This window comes from Mus musculus, chromosome 8, assembly GCF_000001635.26.
Source record: "Mus musculus strain C57BL/6J chromosome 8, GRCm38.p6 C57BL/6J".
NCBI lineage: Eukaryota > Metazoa > Chordata > Mammalia > Rodentia > Muridae > Mus > Mus musculus.
The window spans coordinates 41,389,181-41,412,632 of record NC_000074.6 but is presented as its reverse complement, the minus strand read 5'-3'; the positions used below and the strand labels follow the sequence as shown (position 1 = coordinate 41,412,632).

The 23,452-nt window shown below is 40.2% G+C and overlaps 2 protein-coding genes across 15 annotated transcripts in view; both read left to right on the top strand.

The window, feature by feature from the left end:
• The window catches only part of Frg1 (FSHD region gene 1), a 27,958-nt gene extending 4,506 nt beyond the window's left edge, over positions 1-23,452 (top strand). Inside the window, exons 3-11 of one of the 2 annotated variants that reach the window (XM_017312570.2) lie at positions 1,285-1,410; positions 2,312-2,369; positions 4,874-4,988; positions 11,767-11,871; positions 12,977-13,068; positions 13,567-13,677; positions 14,989-15,454; positions 15,900-16,099; positions 16,207-23,452. In XM_017312570.2, coding sequence (XP_017168059.1) covers positions 1,285-1,410; positions 2,312-2,369; positions 4,874-4,988; positions 11,767-11,871; positions 12,977-13,068; positions 13,567-13,677; positions 14,989-15,025 — 644 coding nt within the window. In that variant the 3' untranslated portion in view covers positions 15,026-15,454; positions 15,900-16,099; positions 16,207-23,452. Of the gene's footprint in view, positions 1-1,284; positions 1,411-2,311; positions 2,370-4,873; positions 4,989-11,766; positions 11,872-12,976; positions 13,069-13,566; positions 13,678-14,988; positions 15,455-15,899; positions 16,100-16,206 lie in introns of those variants that run through there. The other variant, NM_013522.3, reaches the window with a different exon arrangement.
• The window catches only part of Asah1 (N-acylsphingosine amidohydrolase 1), a 56,999-nt gene continuing 48,535 nt past the window's right edge, over positions 14,989-23,452 (top strand). For 9 of the 13 annotated variants that reach the window (XM_017312534.1, XM_017312532.2, XM_017312530.2 and 6 more), the window contains exon 1: positions 14,989-15,454. The gene's annotated coding sequence lies outside the window, so the exon portion shown is untranslated. Of the gene's footprint in view, positions 15,455-15,899; positions 16,100-23,452 lie in introns of all 13 variants that reach the window. The other 4 variants (XM_030243254.1, XM_030243255.1, XM_030243253.1 and 1 more) reach the window with 1 other exon arrangement.

Genomic DNA, 23,452 nt, shown 5'->3' with positions numbered 1-23,452 from the left:
GAATTAGTCAAAGAGCAACAAAGATTTGAACATTTACTGGCTAGTTTTGTGCCAGCTTGACACAGCTGGAGTTATCACAGAGAAAGGAGTTTCAGTTGGGGAAATGCCTCCACAAGATCCAGCTGTAAGGCATTTTCTCAATTAGTGATCAAGGGGAAGGTCCCCTTGTGGGCAGTGCCATCTCTGGGCTGGTAGTCTTAGTTCTATAAGAGAGCAGGCTGAGCAAGCCAGGGGAAGCAAGCCAGTAAGGAACATCCTTCCATGGCCTCTGCATCAGCTCCTGCTTCCTGACCTGCTTGAGTTCCAGTCCTGACTTCCTTGGTGATGAACAGCAGTATGGAAGTGTAAGCCGAATAAACCCTTTCCTCCCCAACTTGCTTCTTGGTCATTATGTTTCTGCAAGAATAGAAACCCTGACTAAGACAAACATGTACCCCACTTGCCAACTGTTGTGACATACAGAAAACACATAACTGACAACTGCAGAATACATTTTTTAACCATACGTAGAAATGCACCAAGAAAATACTGCCATATTGTAAATGAGACTGCACAACAAAACCTTTCGAAGGTCTAAAAATAAACAACTTCATGATCCTTTATTTGTTTGGGGTGGCTCTCAGATTCAGCCTTCGTGCCTGCAGCACTAGACTGCTTTAAGCTGTTTTTTAAGTGAGATGGTGGGTTGGGGGTCCCACCACCACCAAAACAAGACAAAACTGACTGACTTAGTGATGGGCAGCTTCAGTGAGTCCTGCTTATAGTCTGCTGCTTTTTGACAGCTTAGCCCATGGAGTGATCCTGCAACCAAGAACTATGTAAGCATGTGTCTGGCCTTTGAATGGAGGCTACTTGAATTCCCAAGAAGAAAACACTTTTTCTTCTTGGGCTAACTTTTTAGGCAGTGAAGAATTCTAAAACTGATGTATTGTTTTCTCTACTTTGGCAGAGACTGAAAATTAGACATTGCTACTAGAAAGCATGTGGGGATGAGGTCTACAGTCAGAGGAGCTTACTGTTTTGTAATTCTGCATGTGTTAAGAGTGATCTTGACTGTGATAAGCAAACAAGTTCATGCAGAGCTGGTAAACTCTGAGTAACTGGGGCTGTATCAGTGTCGAGGACTGTACAGGACACATGCAAGGGTACAGTTAGGGGAAGGCAGTGCAGGGTAAACCAGCTATCTCTGCATTCAGACTTTTAAAAGGTTAGCTATAGGAAAAGCAACAGAGCTTTTGAGTAACCCTAAAATAAAAAGAATAAACTTTGATTTTTATTTTGTAGGAATCTGGTGGACTGTATCCAACTTTGGGGAGATTTCAGGAACTATTGCCATTGAAATGGATAAAGGAGCCTATATCCATGCACTGGACAATGGACTGTTTACACTGGGAGCTCCACACAGAGAAGGTTTGTATGGGGGACAAGCAATGGCAGGGAGGCCATGTCAAGTAAAGCACTACAAAGTTTGTGCATGAGTCTGAAGCAAGGCCACCACCACACTGAGCCCTGCACATTTCTCTGTCCTTGTCCTTCATTAGCTGTTGAGAAGTGTCTTTTTCTAGAATAATCATTTGAAAACATTGTGACTAGTTACAGAAGAATCTCTGTAGGAATAGAAGATAGCCTTAAAATCACATGAAAAATTGCCATTGCAGCTGGGTGGTGGCAGCACACACCTTAGTCCCAGCACTCTGCAGAGACAGGCAGATCTCTGAGGACAGCCAGGGCGGCACAGAGAACCCCTGTCTCAAAAACCCAAAATGGTGGTGATGATGATAATGAATGAAAATAGGATTGTAGTTGGGAAGAAAGAAGAGAATCTAACTGAATCAGAAGTTTGAAGGGTTTTTTTTATTGCCTGTTTGCTTGTTTGAAGTTTGTTAGAACTGGGTGTAATTAAGAGCTAGACATTTAGACATTTTCTCCTTATCCTTAGTCTACAAGGAAGCACCACAAAGAGTGAAGTGACTGAAGTAAAAAGGTGTGTTTAGGCCAGAGTGGACATTTCTGGAATACATAAAAGCATTTGGTATTTCACATGCTGTTATTGATGTACTGTGTTTTAAAAGGTGAGATTATATTGGAAGTGACTAAGTTTCATGCAGAACTGTCTTACAAAATATTGCAAAATGCAATGAATTTAATAATGATATTTTGATAGCATACTTAGCATATTATTATAGTGTGTCCAAATACCTTAATATCCTTATATGTAATTTTAGGGGGGAAACTAGTTTTAAAGCACAAAATATCTTTATGTATATATATGTATAACAAATGTGTATTTTCCATTTTTGTTTTTCTGTAGTTGATGAAGGCCCCAGTCCTCCAGAGCAGTTTACTGCTGTCAAGTTGTCTGACTCCAGGTAAGCTTTAGTTGAACTGTAGTTAAAAGCTTTACAATTTAATTTCACATAACCATGCATGGTGACGCATGCCTTTCATACAGACAAAGGGGAAGAGTCTGGAGCATCAAGAGTTCAAGGCCATCTTGGCTACATATTGAGTTTGGGGACAGCCTGGGTTGCATGGAACCCTGTCTCAAAAAGTAGTAATTTCACTTATGTAAAAAGAGCTGCACTATTAGTAAATATAAAGTCAGAGAATAATTTTAATTGAAAGACTTTAGAAAACATGTTATTTATAATCAGAACTTTTTTGGATTTTCAGTTTTGGGAATTTGGGGAATGTCTGCTTGTACATTAGTGAAGGCACATATGTTTTATTATATCACATATACATTATCTGAAGATAACTTTTATACAGTGTGTCACTGTTCCTGAATTCCGCTATGAATACTGTAGGAGGCTAGCTGTGGCATTATCCATATCATGTTTAGCTCAGAAATTTGGGATTTTGGAGGTTTGGGGATTACTTAACCTGTACTCTGTATGTGGATGTTCCCAGTATACACTTGTCTTAGTCAGAGTTTCTATTCCTGCACAAACACCATGACCAAGAAGCAAGTTGGGGAGGAAAGGGTTTATTCAGCTTACACTTCCACATTGATAATAATCACAAAAGGAAGCTGGGACTGGAACTCAAGCAGAAGCTGATGCAGAGGCCATGGAGGGATGTTACTTACTGGCTTGCTTGTATAGAACCTGAGACTACCAGCCCAGAGATGGCACCACCCACAATGGACCATCCCCCCTTGATGACTAATTGAGAAAATGCCGTACAGCTGTATCTCATAAAGACATTTTCTCAACTGAAGCTCCTTTCTCTGTGATAACTCCAGCTTGTGTCAAGTTGACCCAAAGCCAGCCAGTACAGTACTCTTTGTCTAGAAAACTTAAGAGCCTAAAAATGAAAAATGTCAAGAGACCAAATTAAATAGATCAGAAAAAGCATGGAAACAAAGTAAATATAAAAACAAGATCTGCCAGTGATACTATAATGTATAGATTTTGCTGTTAGAAGAGACATAACAGACTTGGTGGCAGACATCAGGAGGCTCAGGAAGGAGAGGACAGGTTTAGGCCAGCTAGGAGATGTAGTGATACCCTCTCTCAGGAAAAAGTCAGGAGATAGGAGGGCAAAAGAAAATCTTGCTGAAAGTAAACAAAGAGTGTTCTTTTATCACACAAAACAATTGATCCATTTTGTTCTTAAAGTGCCAGGGAACAGAATGATGTTTGAGCACGAGATAAAGAAATTGAGTGTCAATGTTGTAGTAATTACATCAACGTAATAATGATTTATATATAGTATCTTCAGTGAGACCTAAAAACAACTTCAGGAAAAACAGTTTGGTTTGTGGTTTGGAGGATAAAGTTGGTCATGCCAAGAAGTGGTCACAGGGCTCTTGGAGCCAGGAGAGTGCAGTTCATGTGCCTGGAATTCCATATCTCTGTGAGAGGGGAAAGCTGGCCATTAGCCAGCTTCCTTTTCCCCATTTTATATGTTCTGGAACCCCAGCTCATAAGATGGTACCACTCACATTTAGGGTGCATATTGCCTTCTCACTTGAACCTCTCTGAAACCACCTTCAAAGACCCAGAGGTAAACCAAATCAACTTACCAATGAAAATAAACTTCAGTATTTTTCTCCCTCCCTCTTCCTTCCTTTCTTCCTTCCTTCCTTCCTTCCTTCCTTCCTTCCTTCCTTCCTTCCTTCCTCTCTTTCTTTCTTTAAAATACAGGTTTCACTATGTAGCCCTGGCTGGCCTTGAACTTATTACATAGACCAAGATGGCCCCTGACTTACAGAGATCCAACTGCCTTTGTCTCCTGAGTACTAAGACTAAAGGCCCATGTCGTCATACCCAGGGTATACATTTTCAAATGTGCATGATTAACGTTTAGCTAGCTTCATAGCTTAGAGCGTTAGCTTAGGTGGTATTTCAGTCCCTAGCACCTCTCTTGTGAGGTCAGTGTTCATAGCTTTTTCTTGAAAGCAGGTCGAAAAACTATCCTGGCCTGGTGGGAATCTGCTGAGCTACTAAAAAAGACATTGTTGATAGCCTCCAATCCAGTGGCTTCCTTTTCTAGGAATCTCTCCTGAAGATAAATCAGCAGTTGTATATATAACAGAGAAATCAGTATGACTTTGTATAATAGCATAAAAGGTGACGTTTACACATCTACAATAGGACAGTAATCCCTTTGGGAAATGATTGCTGCACAATGTAAGATACTGTATAATGATTATATTAGCAAACTATAAGGTTACAGATAGAGAATACAGTGTCCACTATAAACATATCTGGTCTGGATCTATTATATATGTATATGCATATGTATGCACATACACACAGATACATCAGTATACCAAATATTCATAATTCTACAGTTAAATTCTTATTCTCCGTTTTTAATGTTTATCTTTTTTTAAACCCTTTAATGTTTATCTTTTTTTAAACCGAAGAATTGCCCTGAAGTCTGGCTATGGAAAATATCTTGGTATAAATTCAGATGGACTTGTTGTTGGGCGTTCGGATGCAATTGGGCCCAGAGAACAATGGGAACCAGTGTTTCAAGATGTAAGTACTGTTATTTAGAAAAGCCAGTTTAAGAAAAAGTCATTTCAGTAATAGTATATTCTCTAAAGTTAGTAATAAAACAATAAAGGTAGATTGTAATAATGTTATGCATTAAATTGGAAAAAATTAGAATAAACTTATAACTATAAAGACGAACACAGTCCAAACATAATGATACAACAACAATACTACTACAGTGGCTTGTTGCAGTCCAGAGTGATAAATTACATTGCTGTCAAAACAGTGCAAAGGAAGACATTTTCCATTCTGGGTTCCATCTGCCATTGAGGCGTGTTGTCATATTTTTCATGAAAATATAAAAAGCAAATCCCAGGGTGTTTCAGGAGCATCCTTTTTACATAAATTGGTTCAGAACTAGTAGAGACTGATAAGAGGGCAATGGGAGAAACACAGTTGACATCTCATGAGCAAGAATTGTACTGAACAGTAATTACTTGTTGTTTTTGTTTTTTTTTTTCTTTTATTCAAAGTAGATTTTTACTCCATGCAATATATTCTGATTATGGTTTCCCCTGTTCCTCTCTACCTCCTATCTCATCAGCATTCACATCCTTTCTGTTGCCTTAGAAAACAAACAAGCATCTAGGCAACAGTGATAAAACAAAATATAATACAGTAAGACAGAAAGAAATATCACATAGGACAAAAGAAACAAAGAAACAGTCCAAAAAAAACCACACACACAAGAAACATACCAGAGACACACTCAGGAATCTCATCAAAATACAAAACCAGAAGCCATATTGTGTAAGCATAGGCCCTGGAAGGTTACAAAACAACCTCCAAAGATGCCATTGCATTTGTGCTGTCTGCTGCTGGGCATGGGCACTCCCCGTAAGAGCAGTCTGTTCCCAGGTGAGGCTACGTCTTTCCTGTGTTAGTGGCGATCTATCAGTTAGAGGTAGCTTTGGGATTAGGGATGGGAGCGTGTGCACTCCACCTCTCAGCTCTAGGAACCCGTCTGCTGCAGACATGTGCAGGCCTGTGCATGCTTTTCACCTCTCTTTACAGGGCTCACTGAGCCCTGAGGGAAGGGATTTCATGGAGACATCCCATTCAGTACTGGGTGTTCCAGAGTGTCTCACTGCATGTTGTGTGGCTGTGAGACTCGGTACTTTTTCCCACTTGCTTCAAGAGGAAGCTTCTCTGATGGTTGAACAAGATACTGATCTTGATTATTGTCATTAGGTGTCATTATAGTGCAACATCTTTTGAGCAGAGCTGTAATACTTGGCTTTTCCCTAGGCCCCTGGCCTGTCTACTCAGGTTATTGGCCACCCAAGCAGCTCCATCTCATTGAGTGGGCCTTAAACACACCATATGTTTGTTGCTCACTGCTCCCACAAACGTTGGCCACTATTGTACCAGGTGCAGGCAAGTCACCATTGTAGGTAAAAGGGTTTGTAGCTGGATTGGTATTTACCTTTCTCCTTTGATAGCATCCAGACTACCTCCATGCCATGAACTGGCCCAGAGGAGTGAGGGCTCTAGGTAGGCACCAGCTTGAGCCCACCATGTTCAGTGAGCTATGTAGTTGTACTCTTCAGTACTAAGGCCTTATCATCATTTTGTCCAGAGCAACCCATAACCTGGTGCTGACCTGAGTTGTTTAGGGAATTCCATGGGACGACCTCTTTGGCCTTTGGTTACATCACTTGGTTAGATGTAACCCATTCCCAGTCTTGGAAGCTTGCTTTGGTGATGAAAGATGTCCAGTTGGGACTCTTGTCTCCCCTATTGTTTGGTAATTTTAGACTCTGTGTGTGTGTGTGTGTGTGTGTGTGTGTGTGTGTGTGTGTGTGTGTGTGTGTGTGTATGTGTGTATCAAATGGCCCTGAGTTTTAGAAGTCCCTCCCTCACCTACCTCTTCCCTCCTGTCCCCTATTCTAGGCTCCCCCTTCATCCATCCATATCTGTTCTGTAATTAAATTCTGTAACTGTCCTTTGGGAGAGCTGTCCCTTCTCCCAGTCCCTTACTCTATACCTAGCCCCTGTGGTTATAAGGATTGTAGCTTGCTTATCAATGACTTAACAGCTAACATCCACATGGAAGTGAATACATGTGTGGTATTTTTCTTTCTAGATCCAAGTTTGCTCATTCAGGATGATTTTTTTTTAGTCTGCAAATTCCATGTTTTTGTTTTTATGACAGCTGAGAAATACTCTTATTGTGTAATATATTGTGTAAATATGCCACAGTTTCTTTTGTTTTTTGTTTTTTGAGACAGGGTTTCTCTATGTTCCCTGGCTGTCCTGGAACTCACTCTGTAGACCAGGCTGGCCTTGAACTCAGAAATCCACCTGCCTCTGCCTCCCAAGTGCTGGGTTTAAAGGCATGCGCCACCACTGCCTGGCACCACAGTTTCTTTATCCATTCTCCTGTTGAGGGGCATCTAGGCTGTGGTTTCTGAATGTTATAAATAGAACAGCAGTAAACATGGTTGAACAAATGTGTCTGTGGTAGGGTGAATCTTCTCTTTTGGTATATAAAGAGTGAGGCAGCTTAATCCTGAGTTAGTTCAGTTCCCAGCTTCCTGAGGACCAAGCACACTGATCTCCATAGTGCTGTACAAGCAATGGGTGTTCCCCTGGCTCCACATGCATTTGTCCTACTGACCTTGACTGTTCCAGTCTGTGTAAAATGAAATCTCAAAGTCGTTTTGATTTACATTTCCTAGATGACCAAAGATGTTAAACATTGCAAATGCTTCTCAGCCATTTGAGGTTCTCTATGAAGAATTTGTTGCTTAAACAAGCAAACAAAAAACCAGGCAGTCACCACGCCTTTAATCCCAGTATTTATGAGGCAGTCAGATCAGATCTCTATGACCTGCTTGGTCTATAGAGCAAGTTCCAGGACAGCCAAGCCTACTCAGTGTACAGAGAAACCTTGTCTCAAAAAGTGAAACAGAGAAAGACAGTGACAGAGGAGGGAGGGAGAAGAGAGAAAAGAAAAAAAGAAAGAAAAAGAAAAGAATGAATTTAAGTGGGTTGTTTCCTTGATGTCCAGATTCTTGAGTTCTTTATGTATTTTGAATGTTGGCCCTCTATCAAACATGTAGTTGATTAAAAAAAAAAAAACCCTTTTCCCATTCTGTAGCATGCTGCTTTGTCCAAATGCCAGTGTCCTTTGCCATGCAGAAGCTTGTCATTTTCACCAGGTCGCACTTATTCACTGTTAATCTTAGTGCCTGTGCTATCAATGCTCTGTTCAGAAAGTCTTCTCTGCCAGTGAGAGTCCTTCTATCACGTTTAGTGTATCTGGTTTTATGTAGAGTTCTTTGATCCATTTGGAGTTGAGTTTTGTGCAGGGTGGTAAGTATGGATCTATTTGAATTCTTGTACATATAGCTGTCCAGTTTTACCAGCACCATTTATGGAAGATGATATCTTTTTCTAGCTTCTTTATTAAAAATAAGTTACCCATATATGTGTGGATTAATATCTGGGTCTTCAGTTCTATTCCACTGATGGATAGGTCTGTTTTTGTGCCAGTACCACTGTTTTTATACCAGGTCTTTGGTACACTTTGAGACTGGGGTTAGTGACACCTCCAGGAGTTCTTTTATCATTCAGGATTGTTTTAGCTGTTCTGGAGTTTTGTGTTTCCATTTGAACATGAAAGCTTTCCTGTCCAGATCTATGAAGAACTGTGTTGGAATTTTGATGGGGATTGCATTGAATCTGTAGAGTGCAATTGATAGGATGGCCAGTTTTATTACATTAATCCTACGGATCCATGAATATGGGAGATTTTTCCATCTTCCTATATCTTCGGGGTTTTTTTTTTTTTCCTTTAATGTTTTACTAAAGTTTTTATCATGCAAGTCTTTACTTGCTTGGTTAGAGTTACCCCAAGATATATTGAGGCTATCATGAAGATGTAGTTTCTTGATTTATTTCTTAGATTCTTTGCCATTTGTAAATAGGAGGGATTTTTCTGAATTAATTTTGTATCCTGCTACTTTGCTGAAAGTGTTTATCAGCTGTGGGAGTTTCCTAATAGAATATTTAGGGCCACTTATGTATACTGTCATATCATCTGCAAATAAAGATACGTTGACTTCTATCCTTTGATCTTCATTGTCTTGTGCTAGCTAGGACTTCAAGTACTAGATTGAATAGTGTGGAAGGATGGACCACTCGTCTTGTTTCTCATTAGTGGGAATGCTTTTGAGTTTCTCTCCGTTTACATTGATGTTGTCTGCGGGCTGGCTGTAAAATGTCTTTATTATGTTCAGGATGTCTCTCGGATCCCCACTCTGCAGGACTTTTATCATGAAAATCAGGTGTGGGGTTTTGTCAGAGGCCTTTTCTGCATCTTCTGAGGCATCGTGTGGTTGGCTTGTATTTCAGTCTGTATATATGGTAGATTGTGTTTATCGGCTTACCTATCTTGATCATTATGGATGATCTTCTTGATAAGTTTTTGGATTCAGTTTGCAAGTACTTTGAGACTTTTTGCATCTATGTTCATAAGAAAAATTGGTCTGGGTTTCTTCTCCTTCCTCTGTTCCTATTACTTGTAGATTTGGTCTGTTCATGGTATCCCAGAGTACGTGGATGTTCTGCACCTGGAGTTTTTTAGATTAACATTTTCTCTGACCCAGGTAGCCTTTTCTTCTATCTTGTCTTCAGTACTTGAGACTCTTTCTCCCATCTCTTGTATTCTGCTGGTGAGGCTTGCCACTGAGGTTCCTGCTAGAGTGTCAGTTATCCCTCAGCTTGGGTTTTCTGTATCTCTGTACTCTTTATTTCTCCCAATGTTGGGATTGAAAAGTTCTATTTCTACTTTCATAGCTTGAACTGTTTTTTTTTTCATTTTATTCCACTGTGTTTCATTTATTTGCTAATGGGTTTATTCATTTCCTTTTAAAGGACCTCTAACATATTCATAAAGACTGTTTGAAGTCTCTGTCTTATGTGTCAGCTATATTGCATCTCTCAGAACCATCTGTGGTAGAGTTGCCTGGCAGTAGGGGCTATACACAGTCCTGGCTGTTACTGTTTTCACATTGGTGTCTACGCATTTGGGTTTGAGCTAGTTGTGCTTCTAGGTGCTGATATTTGATCCAGTCTTTGTCCAGTTGGTCTTCAGTTCCTTGGTTTCTGTTGCCCTCTTTGGCTCTTAGGAGTGTGATAGCTGTGGGTTACCTGGTAGGGAATACATCTGAGGACCTGCCACATGTAGCCACTAAGGGGTAGAGGTAGAAAATCGGTTTCTCCGGATGGGGAGGATGGGCTTGTCGTTGAGGGTATCCACAGGAGGAGGAAAGCAGAGGGGACCACCTGGATCTGCTTAGGCCCCTGAGAAGTGGGACAGGGCCGAAGCACAGGCCACAGCAGTTCATCTGCTCCAGAGCTGGAGATGAGACTGGGGACTTGGAGTTGGAGGTGAGGAGAGAGGCTGAAGGCTGAAGGTTGCCTACTTGCTTCCTTGATGAGCTTAGGGTTCCCAGGGAATGGCCATGGGAGTTGGGTCTGAGACAAAGAGCAGCAGGAATTGTCCATCATGTCTTAGGCATTCTGGCGTTTTCTGACTCGTCTCCCTCTCTTTAGTTTGGAGGTTCTAGTTTTGTTTTTTTTCCAGGACTGGTTAGTAACAGCTACACCAGGGCCTGTGAGGTATCTCAGCACTTGACAACTTAAAGCTGAATATCAGAACCCATGTAAAGGTGGCTAGAGAGCACTGCTTCCACAGAGCTGGCCTCTGACCTCTGCACACACATCATGACACATGTGCACACAAGCACAGATCTTATATGCAAAGTAACTAATTTCTAAATAAAATAAAAGTTGTACTAATGAGAAGACCAAGAGGTCAAGATGTCAAAGTACAAGACAATTTATTTCACTCCACTTCTAGGAAGACACTTTCCATTTTTACAATGTAAAGAGAAGACTTCGGATCTCTGGTGTACCAGTTTACATTGCAGAAGCAGGGGTTCCACCGGCAGATTCTGGAGCATGTGGCTAAAGACAGTCGAGTCCCTGCTGCCTTAAATAAGACATAAACAAAATCCACACTGTGTTAACTAGATATTTCAAGATCATTCCATAATTATTGTACTTGCAATTTTTTTCTGATGATATTCAAAGTTTTCCAGAAGAATCATCCAAATGAAAATTTTAACCCATACAGTCATTAGGAAAACAACTATAATTCACATTCAAAGCCACAAGAAATTTAATTGGGGGGATTTATTTAATAGAAATCAGTATAATTATAAACATTAGACCCTAAAAGAATACGGGTGTCATTCTATAGAAAATCTTCTCTAGGCCAAAGGCTAGCTTTTTAGTGCTTTTAATTATGGAGAAAAGTAAGTTACACTCAAAATACTAGTATTTCAATAAATTATTATGTTATTGATAAGCTTTATTTTCTTTGAAGATAGTTTTTAGCTTAACTAATGAGTTGTATCCTCAGACATAGGAATGAAAGGAATTAATTTTGCGTGGTTAGTATACTGTCCTGCTGGAAGAAGGAAAACGGTAGTGTAATGCTCTGCCACTGAGGTACAGTCTCCAGCCCTGAGGAAAAGTGCACTGAAGTGTTTACTGTGATAATGTGTGGAAATTAAGATTTATTTAGGTTGACTTTGGTTTCCCCTTGTATGTCTTTGTGTTTGCCACGCTTTGTCTAATTTTTTTTATTTTTAATTTTAGAATTGGGGAGAAAATTTTAAAGTAGCATAATGACTTAAAATTTCTGCAAGTATTCATAGCTTACTTTTTTTTCCTTTGTTTTATTTAGGGGAAGATGGCTTTACTGGCCTCAAATAGCTGCTTTATTAGATGTAATGAAGCAGGCGATATAGAAGCAAAGAATAAGACGGCAGGAGAAGAAGAAATGATAAAGGTAAACACCTCCTATAGACTGTAGGAGATGTCTGGGAAACCTGCGGGAGCCACTGACTGTCACTTTCTATGCTGAACCAGATGTGCTTTCATTTTAATCATAAATCCAGTGGTATCTTATCTGCACACTGTAATTGAGAAATGATTGGATCAAAGCTAGTCTACTGTTTTCTTAAAGTAACTTTTAAGATAGATAGTTTGCTCCTAAAGCATGAGAGTTTGCAAGTGAAGAACTCGGCCTCTTATCTCCTGCCTGCATTGCTCAGCCATTCCAGTCCCTGCCCTGACCATACCTTTCCCCTCTTATTGTCTTGGTTTGGTTTTACTGTTGCTTGCTTGCTTGCTTCTTTTATTGTATATAAATATCTTTTCTATAAACACCTTTTCTGCTTTTCTTTATTATTACTTTTGGAGATTCCTGTCCTTGTATATCTATAGCACAAGTCTTCTCCCTTGTCCTTTTTATCACCTACATAGTCTTCCATATTCTAGTTGTTACTTACTTTACTTAATCTCTTACAAATCGAAGTATAGAGGCAGTGCTACAATGCATGACTAAATCTGCAAAAGCAAAATGTTATTAACTACTTTAGCACCCATGACAGAAGTCACTAATACACACAAAAGTCTTAGTAGACCTTTTGGGTCTCTGGCCTTTAGGTTTTGCCCACTTTGTGAATGCACGTCCTCTGTCCATGAGAAGAAACTTGAAGCACATAAAGCAGTTGTAAGTCACTAACTGGAAGGGAAAGTCCTGCTTCCAGGCGGAGTTGCCTAATGCAACTCGTTATTTTACTTAGTTATAAAAGTTATACAGATACATTCGTATCACGGTAAAGTTCTCAATAAACTGCCAAGACTCTCAGGTAGCTAACTGCAGTCTGATGGAGTCTTGTTTCAGCTTACATATAATTGCAACTGATTCTATAAATGATATGTATATGAATTAAAAAACACATCACTTTTCTGAGCTTGTCCTTTCCTAAATCTCATTGATGAGTTCATCGTTTTCTTGGTTTGCATGAGAAATCACATAGAGTGTTGTTGCTTAGCAAGTGGGGAGAGGAAGATGAATGGGTGACCTGTTGGGTTCCCTCGATATCCAGATCAGATCCTGTGCGGAAAGAGAAACCAAGAAAAAGGATGACATCCCAGAAGAAGACAAGGGAAGTGTGAAGCAGTGTGAAATCAACTATGTGTATGTACTCTCCTCTAGCCTCACTCTGACACTCAGGGCTGCTCGGGGAAGGAAAGAACCTGAAGGACCACAAGAGCCAATAACGAAACTCGGGGAAACAGAGCATTGTGCTCGCTGCTTTTCTTGTGGCCTCAGTTTTCCCAGTTATTTTTCCAGTGCTTAAAGCTAAAGGCACATGGGCTAGTCAGCTTTCCCTTTCTTAATAGAGTTGCTGTCATACCACTCAGGGCCATTCATGTTCCAGACATGAGGGCTTCAACCCGCCAACATCCCCAGGAGAAGGAGGCTTTGCAGTGCTACCCAAATGGCAGCCCTCTTGATGGATCATTAAAAAAAAATCACCTTTGTAGCAGAAAAACTATCAATTTTTTAGAGAAATACAATTAGATTTGTTAAATAAATGTGTTAGGAAAACGTTTAATAGTATTTGGAATTTGATAAGGAAACAGTAAAAGTTTGAGTTTTTTTTTTTTTTCAATGAGAGATCTTTCTTTACAGAAAGAAATTTCAGAGCTTCCAGGACCACAAACTCAAAATAAGCAAAGAAGATAGTAAAATTCTTAAAAAGGCTCGGAAAGATGGATTTTTACATGAGACACTTCTGGACAGGTAATTGTATATTTACATAATTACAGCAGTGTGTTCTTATATCACTGTTTTAGAATTGTCTTCATCTCTAATTTATGTGGTAATATTATCTAAAGAAGACATATGTCTGGGGAAAGCATGCTGAAAACAAATTTCTAAGTAACAACTAGAGTGTAAATATGTGCATTTTTTTTTTTTTTTTTTTTTTTTTTAGTTTTTCAAGTTTCTTTGAAACTTTCATAAATTTCCTGAACCATCAGGCCATTTCTGCAGTTAGCAGTTACCATGTTAGCCACCAGGCCGTTTCTATGGTTAACAGTTACCATGTTAGCCACCAGGCTGTTTCTATGGTTAACAGTTACCATGTTAGCCACCAGGCTGTTTCTATGGTTAACAGTTACCATGTTAGCCACCAGGCCGTTTCTATGGTTAACAGTTACCATGCTTGCCTCACATACATTTGCTTCCCATCATCTTCCCCTAAGGAACAGGGCTAGAAAGTTGTTTGAGTATATGAAGATTCTGTGTGTTCTGGTAGAATACTAGAGGTTACTAACACTGAGGGGGAAAATCCATGAATTTGTATCCAGACCAAAAGTTTAGTAAGGGAAATCAAACCTGATTTCGTAAGGTTAGATTCAGCAGTGTGCAAGATACTTATCAGATAGCACATTATTGATATTTGTTCCAATTTATTTCTATTTCAATAAATAACAGCCTACAGCTACCACATGGACAAGCAGGCAAGGAAGTTAGCTAGCTTCTGGCTTAACGCAGTCAGTACTGTCAGTCAGAAGATGCAAATCACTCTCAATCCTTCCCATTATCTGATAAACGAATACGTAATCACGTACTTCCTGTTAACTGCTTTGTAGGGTTGGTAAAGGTGAACTCCGCTAATGGGAGAATATTTTCAACCTTGAAAACCCATACATTTAATTATGTGGTTCTGAAAAGTTGGAGAAGGACATGAAATACAGTCAGACTTTGAAATATGAAATAGTCTAGCAACTTCAAACTAATTTTAAAAAAACACACCATTGCTGCCCATGGAAACTTAGGGAAGAGTTAAACTTATTTAACTCATAAATAACTATCATTTCTCTCGTGAACTGAAAAGGCCTTTAAGCCACATTTGTGAAATATTATAAAATAATGTTTCATAAGACTAGAATCAGTTTTATATAAAAAGAAAATTGAAAGGTAAGGATAACTATCAATATTTGATACAGTTATGAAAATAGAACAATTTCTAAGCATGAATTTTCTGTTTTATCAATTGACTCTCTCTGTATGGTGTGTTTTACATCGATGTTTTTTTGTCTTAAACAGGAGAGCCAAATTGAAAGCTGACCGATACTGCAAGTGACGTGGACATTTTGTGTAGCTTTGGGTTTTTTTCTGTGGTTTTTTTTGTTGTTGTTGTTTCTTTCTTTCTTTGTCTCCTCCCTCCCTCTCTCTCTCTCTCTCTCTCTCTCTCTCTCTCTCTGAATAAAAATATTTGATATAAGTGCTTTTACAGAGTTCTCGAGTCCTTTTGAAACTGTTGCTAAATTTAGTTTCTGGTTTGACCTGGCTGGTCATGGTTAACGTTGGCCCTTCACGGGATTTACTTTTCAGGTAAGTGTACCCTCTTAAGGACTGCAGGACTCTTTATTCTCTGAATTCCTATCATGTTACTCCAGGACACACATTCCCGGCGCTGTGGACTCTTGACTGCTGCTGCACTGCCTGTCTCTTCTCAGTCCATGTTTGATCCGTACATTTAGAGGACGTTAGAAACTCTATAAAGCTAAAAGTGAGTAAAGCTTTGACACGCTTCCTTTTTTTTTTTTCTTTTTTTCCGTGTGTGTGTGTGTGTGTGTGTGTGTGTGTGTGGTGGTTAGTACCATAACAAGGAATGTCATGTTGTATAGAAGGATATTTCAAGGCCAGCCTGGGGTGCATAAGACCCTGTTCCCCCAAAAAGTGTTTTAGGCAGGGTCTCTAGAGGAGGAACACCAAGGAGAGGGTGGGAAAAAAGAAAGGGGAGCTAAAAACAGTGTATTAAATGAACTTCATAATAATGATGGCCATTTCACTCCTGACTGGGTGCCTCAATTGGATTAAGTCCCAAAGTAGCTGTCTCTCACTGTGAGGTGATGACTCACAGTTACTCATGTCACAGGTTGGGTTGCCCCAGTAGTCCCAGTCTGGCACTGGAAGCCCAGGAAACTCCCATAGAGCCTGTGTTCCTTTTTCAGCGATGGAAGCTTGGGAATGCTGATTCTGCTGCTAGTGAAGGAGGCAGTGGTATGAATCAGCGCAGTTCAAGAGGGAGAGCCAGGTGTCGAGAGAATAACCTCTCTGAAATAGACTTTCAACTGGGCTGCTACCCGGAGGTGCTGCCCACAGTCAGGGTGGGCCTTCCCACATCAGTCAAGGGAACCAGGACAGCTCTCAGGTGAGGCTCTCCATTCAGATGATATCATTTGTGGCAAGTTAACATTAAAATCAACCATTGTAGAAAAGGAACTTTCCTAACCTGCCAAATCCTGCCGCCTTCTACAGGTTATGTTCCATGCCTCTTAAAATCAAGACAGTATCCTGTCTGTAAGCACAGTACCTAGTGTCCACTTTACACAGGAGCCCTTGCACCGAATGGAGCCCACCTTAGCCCTCGCCCCATAGCTGGGGATTGCCTCGCACTGTTCTCCCACATCTGAGTTATAGACGGGAAGCCAGATCTTACATTCACTCCAGGCTTGGCTTTGTGAGGGACAGCAGGAAGGGTGCTAATCAACCTATTTCCACATGGCAGCCGTCTGCCACAACCAGAAATCATCAAAACTAAAGTGCCTACATTTCAAGGCTGTGAAAATCTGCAGGCTAACATAATCATCTGGTCTTTTCCTCTCTCCCAGCACAACAAATAAAGCAATAACTCAAAGTTACAGACTAAAATGGCCTAGCCCACCTGTGGTTTAGTATAGATTCCCAGGAACCATCCTTAGATGCAAGGCTTAGCAAATTGGGGTATTAGACCCCAATTCTACATGCTAAGAAACTCCAAGTAAGTGTGAAGCAAGTGTTAGAAAGCACATTGGTGGAGGGGGTGAAGATGCTAAAAGATGGAAAGATTCCTCATGTTGCAGGATTGGCAGAATTAATACTATAAAAATTGCTTGTATTATCCCATGCAATCTAGGGAGTCAGTACAGTCCTCCTAAAAATCCCTGTGATATTCTTCACAAAACTAGAAAATGACAGTCACAAATTTGTATGAAAGCATAAGACTGACTGTACTGCAGCCCTTGGCACTATCACAATACCCAGTCTCATACTGCAGAGCCATAGGAACACAACAGTATGGTCCAGACACAGCGAAAGACTATGCCAACAGAGAACAGAGCACTAGGAATTAACATGAGTACATATAGCCACCTACTTTTGACAAAGTCATTAAAAACACTTGGAAAAAATACTGCCTCTTTAATAAATGATTCTGGGGAAACTGGATTTCCACATTTCACGTCATTTGCCCTTAATAAAAGTCAAAAATGAATTGAAGCTCAAAGACCTGAAACTGAAACCACTAAGGAAAACCACTTTAAAGAATTTTTTGAAAAGGATTCTAGTACCACAGGAAATAACCCAAGAATTGATAAATGGAATTATATGAAATGTGAAGTTCTGCAGAGCAAAGGGTCAATCCCCTGTCCCTGTGAAGAGGGCTTACTGCGTGAGGGGAAAACAAAAAGCACAGCCAGCTGTACATCAGACAGGCTTGATGGCTACAAACACCTCAAAAATGATACAAGTCATATGTGGAGAAAATGGAGTGACTACCTAAATAGACAGTACTCAGAAGAACACTGCAGGTGGCAGGTACATACTTGGAAAATATTCAACAGCCTGAACTAATAGGGAAATGCAAATTATAACAACTTTGAGATTCCATCTCCAGTAAAGCTTACCATGAAGAAAGCGCACTGCAGACGATGTGAGGAAAGAGGAGCCTTTATACGCCAACGATGGGCATGCAGACTGATGCAGCCACTTTAAGAAGTCATGGGATTAGTGGTTAAACACTCTTGTTGCCCTTGCACAGTACCTGGGTTTATTCTCCAACAGCCACCCGCTGGCCAAGGACAATCTGTAACTCCAGTTACAGAAGATCTGACACCTGGCCTCTGGCCACTGTGCACACCTAAAAGGACAGACAGGCATGCAAACAAAACACCTATACCTATAAAAATGCACATGCTGGGTGTGGCGGCATACATTGCCAGCAAAGGCAAAGGTTGGTGGATCTCTGAGTTCTCTGCCAACTTTATTTACAGAGGGAGTTCCAGCACACCAGAACTAGAGAGGGAAATGCTATCTCAAAGTAATAATTAACCTTTTAAAACACTAGTATGGCGGTTCCTCAAGAAACTGAAAGTACAACTACCATGATTTGGCCATGCCACTTAGTATGCACTTGGTATACCCCAGCAACTAAGCAACCTGCCATGTAGACCAATACCTTCACACCCATGCTCATTGCTTCAGTATTCACAATAGCCTGGAAGCTGAACCAGCCTGTGTACTCGTCAGGAGATAAAACATGGTACAAAAACACTATGGAATTTTAAACCGCCATATAAGAAAGTGAAGTCATGACATTTGCAAGAAAATGGATCCAAATGGAAATCCATTTAAGTTTTGAAATGAGTCATATTTGCACAAATACTACATGTTTTAAAATGCTAGATTTAAATTTAGAATTTTGTGTGTTTGAAGGGGGTGTCGTGAAACATCAATGATTATGAAATGGGAGGAAGAGACCATAAGGGAAGTGGAAAATTAATGGGATACTTGTAATAGGAAAGCAGAAAGTGGAGACTACTAGGGATAGGATGAGAAAGTACAAAGTATAATAATACATATGAAAATGCCATGGTGAAACTGATTCCTGTGCTAACCTAAAAATTAATTTTAAAAAAGAAAACCATTTTGAAAACTACCATTAAGACATTAAAAGCCAGGCTCTGATTTCAAATACTTCCTTGGTATTCAAGACTATGCCTGCTGACTGGGTTTCCTGGAATAAACATTCCATCTGTCTGCCCTTCTGTATATAAATAGTGTGTTGTTGGGCCCTTTGACAAACTTGATCCTCCATTTTCCTACCCTTATTACAATAAGTAGACCTAAATACAGGTTCTGAGAAGATAAAAATTTATACTATATTAGAGAGTAAATATACCAGTGAGTGTGGGCAACAAATGTAGATGAGATATGCCTGGTTATCTATATCAGTGCTGCTAGAATAGGAAAGTCAGTCTGGGAGAGTGAGTGGCATAGGTTAAATCAAGTGTCAGAGAGCACTAGCCTATCACACATGCCCAAGGGCAAAGATTCAGCCCCTACTTGTAGTGTGGAATGAAGGCATTTAAGTGGTCCCTTGGTGCATTTCACATCTCAGGTTATTGTGAGGGATCCCATTTAAAGCATTACAGAAATCCCTGACTAAGTACTGTCCTAGAGCTGTAACCTTACTAGAAATAAGATAAGACACTGACCTGAGAAACACTGCTCACATTTTTCAAATGAGGTTATATCTAGTCTGAATTTCTAGAAAGTCATTTGGGGTATAAAGACTTACTTCTTAGAGGAAGCATATTTGTAATATAAAATATTTCTATTGAAAATAATACTTTACTCTGAAATCTTTACAACTACTAAGTATTAAATGTTTAAAAAAAGAAAAAAAGAAAAAAAAACAGGTACCTGAAATCCCAGCACTTGAGAGGTTGAGCCAGAAGGATCAGAATTCAGTCTGGGTTATATGAGATTCTTATCTCAAGCAAAACAAAACCATCAAATATTTAGTTACTTATTAAGATTGTTTCTACTTTTAACCCTTTAGGGTCTCGACAAGGTCTCAAATAACTCAGCTAAACTCATATTTGCTATGTAGCAGAGGTTGGTCTTGAATTCCTAACCTTCTGCTTCTACTTCCCAAGTACTGGGGCTGGGTTGCAGTCACGTGCCCCCATGCCTGACTTACAGCGTCTTACTTAAACTGAAGTCACTGGGACTGAAGATGTGAGCTAGTGAGAGGGATAAGGGTTAGGTTTCAGGTTGCTGTGGGGGAGCATTGCCGAGATGCTGTGGTGATGGGGGTGTGTGGAACCCATCCTGACAGACAAGGACAGTAAGGTGTGTCAAAACCAGTATTTGGAATCCTATATGATTCTCCAACTTTGAGTGCATAGGAATGAAAGTTGAACTCAACACTAGAAAAAAATCAGAAGGGGCATTATGTAGAGGGGGTATAGAGGAGTGGTTTTTCCAAAGGATTTCTTTAGGAAACTTATGTTCTGTTTGTTCTTCTGGAAATAGATTGTTCTTCCTGCCTGTTTTCCATGTGGCTGGCATCAGAGGTCTAAGAGTCTATTATTATTCTTTCTGTAGTCTGTCCCTACCCCTCTGTAACTGTACTCAGGAGCTGAAAGGAATCATACTCATAGCCCCTCTATTTCATTGCTTAGTGTCACACACCAATACTAAATGCAGTGGCATTTTCTTTTCTGGGATTCTCATGCCAAGTCAAACTCTAGAGATAAGGAAGTTTTCACACCAGGTCTTCCATCCCCAGCAGTATGGTAGGTTTCATACCATGTATGACACTGTGCTGGCTAGTTTTGTCAACTTGATACAAGTTAGAATCTCTGGAAAGGAAGGCACCTCAATTGAGAAAATGCCTCTCTGAGATCAGGCTGTAAGGCTTTTTCTTAATTAGTGATTGATGGAGGTTGGGGGAGGCAGCTCATTGTGAGTGGTGCCACCCGTGGACCAGTGGCCCTAGTTTCTATAAGAAAGCAGGCTGAGCAAGCCAGTAAGCAGCACTCCTTCATGGTTTCTGCATCTGTTCCTGCCTCCAAGTTCCTGCCCTGATTAAATTCCTGCTGTGACTTCCTTCAGTAATGAACAGTGCTGTGGAAGTATAAACTGAGTGAGTCTTTTCCTCCCCAAGTTGCTTTTGGTAATGGTGTTTCATCACAGCAACAATAACCCTAAGACACACTTCCTATTCAAACAACTAGTCTATTGGGATTAAGTGTTTACATATATCTGGCACCAAAGCATAGAATGTATAGAATGTATAGAGCCCAGAAAGATAACAGGAATCCTTAGGGATGAATGAACACTAGGCAAGATTACACCGGAGAGCCCCACCCAACACTGGGTTACTTGAAACATTAAAAAAAGAAATACCAGAGATATTTCTAAAGAGAATCAGTGAGTATAATGGCTACATTTCTGGGAAACCATGAATAGGATAAGCTCCATAAGCAATTCAATCATATGCCTAAACCAAGTCCCATATTTAAGAGGCTGAAGAGAAAGAGTTCATGAACCTATAACATGAGCCTGAGGAACACAGTAATACAATGTCAACAAAACAAAGAGAACATTTAAAGTTTCCTGGCTTATGCTAAGAATATGTATGACTCAGTGGGAGATCCTGTGATGACTTCCAAGCCAAAGAAGCATGGAGAAAATAACGAGAATGCCTGATATATATCCTATTAAAGTATAGATAAGAGATGTGAAAGAAACAGTAGAGATAGCAGCTAGGAATTTTTCAAAAAACAAATCATGGCATACCAGAGAAATCCAAATACAAACATCACATATATACATTATGGGAAAACAATTTACTCGAATGTTAAAGTCAGAAAATGGTAATAATAGGAAAATTTTAGCAGTTTAGGTGGCTGTTGGATTTTTGCCAAGAACCAGGAATCTAAAGGAGAGCAAGAGTATCATCTGTAAGTTGAGAGAAAACAGTTGTCAAACCAAGTGTCTCCACTTTATGAGATTGTTTCCCATTTCCAGGAAAAGACTGAAATAATCCACACTAGATAGTTACTGACAACCCTGCTGATTAGACTTTTACATTTTCCCAGTCCTTTATTAATGTCCAAACTAGAGCAGGCTCACCTCTGGAAAGTCTCGGCATGCTTACACTCAGGGGTACAATGTTTTTAAGGACAAACTATAATTACATCAGTGCTGGGGATGGGTGCAGTCTATAGTGAGGATCTAGAGTTGCCTCGTAACTTCTGCTTTCTTTGCAAGACTCAGTGGTATCTTCCAGACCTTCTGGAATATGTTTGGACCATAGTCAAGATCATGGACAATCCCAGAAGTGTTGCCAAAGTGGCTGTGGCATTGGGGGTAGAAGGCTAGAAAGTGATCAGGCAGGCACAAAATAACATTGGAACAAGATGTCTTAGTTGATCCAAGATTTAAAAAGGAGAGAGAGAGTTAAAGCAAAAGACTAGAAAAGAAGAAAAGATGTAAAAAGAAAAACTATCAATTAGTTAAAAGTATGGGCTAGGAGTATGTGGGGGTTGGGAAAAGTCATGAAGATTGGAGCAGAAGACCAACCAGAGTTATATGAGTTCCAGGTCAGCTGCAGGTTTATAGTAAAACCCCATCTCAGTATACCAAGAAGAAAAGAGAAAAGGCAAGGAAATAATAAATAAAGCCTAGGGAGAAAGAAAATGGTCTCAGAAGTCAGGTTAGAGATAGGAAAAAATCCTTTTAAAATAGTGGTAAAGCTAAGTAAAACTGCTTATATATAAAAGAATAATAACGCTTCATTTATAGAAGGGTATAAACACTTAAGTACTGTATGAAAAACCAACCAACCCCTGGTGAAGTGCTTGCTTTGTAAGCATAAGGATCTCCCAGAACCCGCGTGAGAACAGCTGGGCATTGCCAGTGTTGTATCTGATTGTAACTTCTCAAAGTGAGCACCAGACATATTACAGAAGAAAAACAAGAAAGCTAGGCATACATCAGCCATGAGATGCATAATGGTCCTTTACACAAAACAAAGAAAATGGATACATAAAAAGCTGCAGGAGCCAGGCAGTGTTTTACAACTGAGATAGGAACAGCCCTATGTAAAACCAGCTATTCACAGGAGCCAGGTGAAAGGTCTGGTGCAATGCTAGTCTATTGTTAAACCCACCACCAGGGCTCCCATAGTAAATACCTAATTATGCTATTCTTCTGAGCCTAGTGAAAAACATGTACCAGGGGAATTCTGTTCTACCAACCCTTTCATGAGTACCAACCCTTCAGCTCCTCCTAAAACCACAACCCACCTTCTTTCTACTGTCATGTAATGTAGGCTGCCATTCTGTCTGCAATGAGAATTTTAAGTTTACTATTTTGAACTAGCCCTGAGAATACTAACTTATCCGGCAAACTGTGAGATGCCTGATTTCTAACTGTCAACTCTGGGGCATTTCTGGAGCATTTCGTCTGGATGGATAACATTCTTACGAAATTCCAAGCCCCAGGTCAGCTCAAGGACTGCCTAGGACGTTGGTGAAGGCCAGGGAGTAAAGTTCAACCTGATTTAGGTATCTGTAAAATCATCTTGGAGGCACCTATGACAATACTGAAAGAAAGCACACAGATCCATTCACTGACTAACAGGTTTGGAGCATTTGTGCCAAGGTTCCAGGAGACTGAGTTTCCCTGAAACAATTTGCTTCTGGACTTCGTCCAAGCTTTTGGGCCTGTCATGCAGTCTTTACTGGAGTGGGTGTGGCGGGGCATTCTGAGTGGACTCAGGCAGATCCCTAGAGTCCCCTGACCAGCCAGCCACCCTAGCCTACTTGTTGGGTACCAGGCCAATGGGAAAGCCTGTCTCAAAATAGCATCTGAGGAATGACCCTCAAGATTGCCCCATGGTTTCTACATACATGTACACACACAAGACATGTACTAGCACACATAATGTGCA